Source organism: Bombina bombina, chromosome 10, assembly GCF_027579735.1.
Source record: "Bombina bombina isolate aBomBom1 chromosome 10, aBomBom1.pri, whole genome shotgun sequence".
Taxonomy (NCBI): domain Eukaryota; kingdom Metazoa; phylum Chordata; class Amphibia; order Anura; family Bombinatoridae; genus Bombina; species Bombina bombina.
The window spans coordinates 127314972-127318490 of NC_069508.1; the positions used below are offsets into that span (position 1 = coordinate 127314972).

At 39.2% G+C, this 3519-nt stretch overlaps 1 protein-coding gene across 1 annotated transcript; it reads left to right on the forward strand.

Moving 5' to 3' along the window:
• Positions 1-2721: 2721 nt before the first annotated feature.
• Positions 2722-3117, forward strand: LOC128640756 (protein LDOC1-like). Its single transcript, XM_053693182.1, has one exon. The coding sequence runs from the start codon at positions 2722-2724 to the stop codon at positions 3115-3117; it is 396 nt and encodes a 131-aa protein (XP_053549157.1).
• The last annotated feature ends 402 nt before the right edge of the window (positions 3118-3519 follow it).

A 3519-nucleotide genomic window follows, 5' to 3' on the forward strand; every position in this document is an offset into this window, starting at 1 on the left:
TGATCTCAAAAACAGAATGATTCCAGCCTCCAAATTCAATAAAAGACCTTTATTATTTCATGCAGGGTCCCAGAACAAACATACAATGTTTCAGGTCTATACTAGACCCTTAATCATGTAACAACAAATGATCCACACAAAATCTTACACACAAGCACACCACGTACTAGCATACACAAGCACACGCACGTACTAGCATACACAAGCACACGCACGTACTATCATACACAAGCACACGCACGTACTAGCATAAACAAGCACATGCGCTCACTAAGAAACACACCCAAGCACACATACGCACTAAAATACACACGTTCACACTGGTACTCTCCTAATGCTATCCTGTGTTCAGCGTTTACTGCTAAAATCCCAATAATAACAGCAAGGAAGAGAGTTTATTTTGCTTTGCTTTTATAGACTGCTTAAAGGGACATACAACACCAGAATTTTTGTTGTTTAAAAAGATAGATCATCCCTGATTGCATCAGCCAATAGGAATTTTTCAACCTTAATTCCGATTGGTTGATAGAATTCTATTAGCCAATCGGAATCTAAGGCACGCCATCTTGGATGACGTCACTTAAAGGAGCCTTCATTCATCGGGAGTGGTCGGAAGAAGAGGATGCTCCGCACCGGATGTCTTGAAGATGGACCTGCTCCGCGCCGGATGGATAAAGATAGAAGATGCCGTCTGGATGAAGACTTCTGCCGTCTGGAGGACCACTTCTCCTGGCTTGGATGAAGACTTCTCCCGGCTTCGTTGAGGACCTCTCCCGGCTTTGTTGAGGACTTCTCCCAGCTTCGTTGACGATGGATGTTGGATCTTCAAAACTGTAAGTGGATCTTCGGGGGTTAGTGTTAGTTTTTTTTAAGGGTTTTGTTTTAGATTAGGGTTTGGGCACCAATAGAGCTAAATGCCCTTTTAAGGGCAATGCCCATACAAATGCCCTTTTCAGGGCAATGGGGAGCTTAGGTTTTTTTAGTTAGGGTTTTATTTGTGGGGTTGGTTGTGTGGGTAGTGGGTTTTACTGTTGGAGTGTTGTTTGTATTTTTTTTACAGGTAAAAGAGCTGATTTCTTTGGGGCAATGCCCCGCAAAAGGCCCTTTTAAGGGCTATTGGTAGTTTATTGTAGGCTAGGGTTTTTTTATTTTTGGGGGGGCCTTTTTATTTTGATAGGGCTATTAGATTAGGTGGAATTAGTTTAAATATCTTGTATTTTTTTTTGGTCTAATTTAGTGTTTGTTTTTTGTAATTTAGGTATTTGTATTTAATGTTGTAAATTTATTTAATTGTACCGTAAGGTTAGGTGTTAGTGTAACTAAGGTTAGGATTTATTTTACAGGTAAATTTGTATTTATTTTTGCTATGTAGTTAGTAAATAGTTAATAACTATTTACTAACTAGTCTACCTAGTTAAAATAAATACAAACTTGCCGGTAAAATAAAAATAAACCCTAAGCTAGATACAATGTAACTATTAGTTATATTGTAGCTAGCTTAGGGTTTATTTTATAGGTAAGTATTTAGTTTTAAATAGGAATTATTTAGTTATTAATAGTATGTTTTTTTTTAGATTTATTTTAATTATATTTAAGTTAGGGGGTGTTAGGGTTAGGGTTAGACTTAGGTTTAGGTGTTGTCAGGAATATACATGGTTTCCTCTCACCATGTCTAATGCCTCTTCCTGTCCCTTTAAATTCTGACTACGCCCTGTTCCTAGTGCTTAGTTATTTTGTTTGATAGTACTGTGAAGTCGCATTCAGCTAAGCTCCTACTTATAAGAATTATAAGTTTCTCATCCTCCCAGGATATCTCAACATCCTCTTTCCCAATCTGGATTGTGGTTTAATATTAATCCTGTCATTCCAGCAACCAGGTGGACCAACGTTATTGTTTTCACACTGTGTTACCAACAACCTCAATAAGACCTACCAACACTGCAATAAGCAAGCTTATCAACCAGGTCAACTTACCTGCTCTGACTCCACATCACCGCAACCACTTCTGGCAAATGCAAAGTTAACAGACTTACATTACAGAGTAATTTGCAAGTGTTTGATTTTCAAAACTCATTCGTCTAACAGCCACTGCAAGTGACGTCATCTGTCACTTAAAGACTACTCTAACAGTACACGCCCATCTTACACGCTCTCTGCAACAAGCAAGCATTTCAATCAGCTCAACATACCTGGCCGGAATCTACTTCACCGCAACCTCTTGCGGCAATAGCAAGGTAAATAGACTTACATTACAAAGTAAACCTGCAAGTGTTTGTTCCCAAAACTGTTCCGTCTAACAGCCGCAATAAGTGACGTCATCTGTCACTCAAACACTACTCAAACAGATCACGCCCATCTAACTTGCTGCAAACTAACGGCACTTGTTTCTCCACTTCCTCTCTGAAACTTATTCTCAGCGAGACTAATATATCTACTGATATACATTTATACCTTGCTCTATAACCGCTGTTCACCTCCACATAGTCCTCAGCATTGCCGGAGATACTAATTGTAATAGATTACATTGTTACAATTTACTTCTCCTTAGTATCAAATCCACTAGCTTATATAAGCTGCTATTTATATATATATATTAGTAGCAAAAAGGAAAGTGGTACAATTACTCAATTTTAGGTCTGCAGCTGTGATTTGTAAAATAAGATAAGTAGTTACAGGAACATCAAGATAAAAAAATATAAACCTGACATTAATAACTAAGCCATGGATACAGATCCAGCAGACCTTCCCCAATTTGTATATAGCCTTTCTCAGCGTGTGGATCAAATGGGAATAGTGTTAAGAGAACTAGAGATTGAAAATCAGTCATTAAGAAGAATGATCAGAGAATCCATTGCACCTAAACCTGAAGCTATCCCAGAGCCTGTTGTTTCTCTACCAGAACCCTTTTCTGGAAATAGAAAACTTTACCGCCAGTTCAAAACAGCTTGTCTTTTACTTTTTAGCCTAAAGCCTAAAACCTATTGCACAGAAAGAGTGAAGGTTCTCACAGTAATATCATTTCTCAGAGGTGAACCACAGGTTTGGGCTGATGCCTCCTTTGAAACTAATCAACCCATCCTTGGATCATTAGATAATTTCTTCACCCAAATGGATTAATTATACCTAGATTCTGATTCACAACTGACAGCCGAGACTGCTATGCGGAACCTGAGGCAAGGTAAACGTATAGTTGAAGACTACATAACTGAATTTAAGCAGTACGCCCGGGACTCCCAATGGAATCCAATTGCTTTGAGAAACCAGTTTCGACTGGGCTTAGCTGATAATATAAAAGATGAGCTAGCTCTTACGGATCTACCAAAAAGCTTAGAAGCTCTAATGAGGCTGGTTATCCAAATCGACCGCCGCTTAAGAGAGAGGAGGTCTGAAAGAGTTCATGCAGATCCTGTTCCAAAACCTCAACCCACTGCTTCTCCATCGACAGCTTCAAGATCTGGTTCAGAACCAATGGAAGTGGGTCTCGCAAGGGCACCATTGACCCTCGAAGAAAGGACCCGC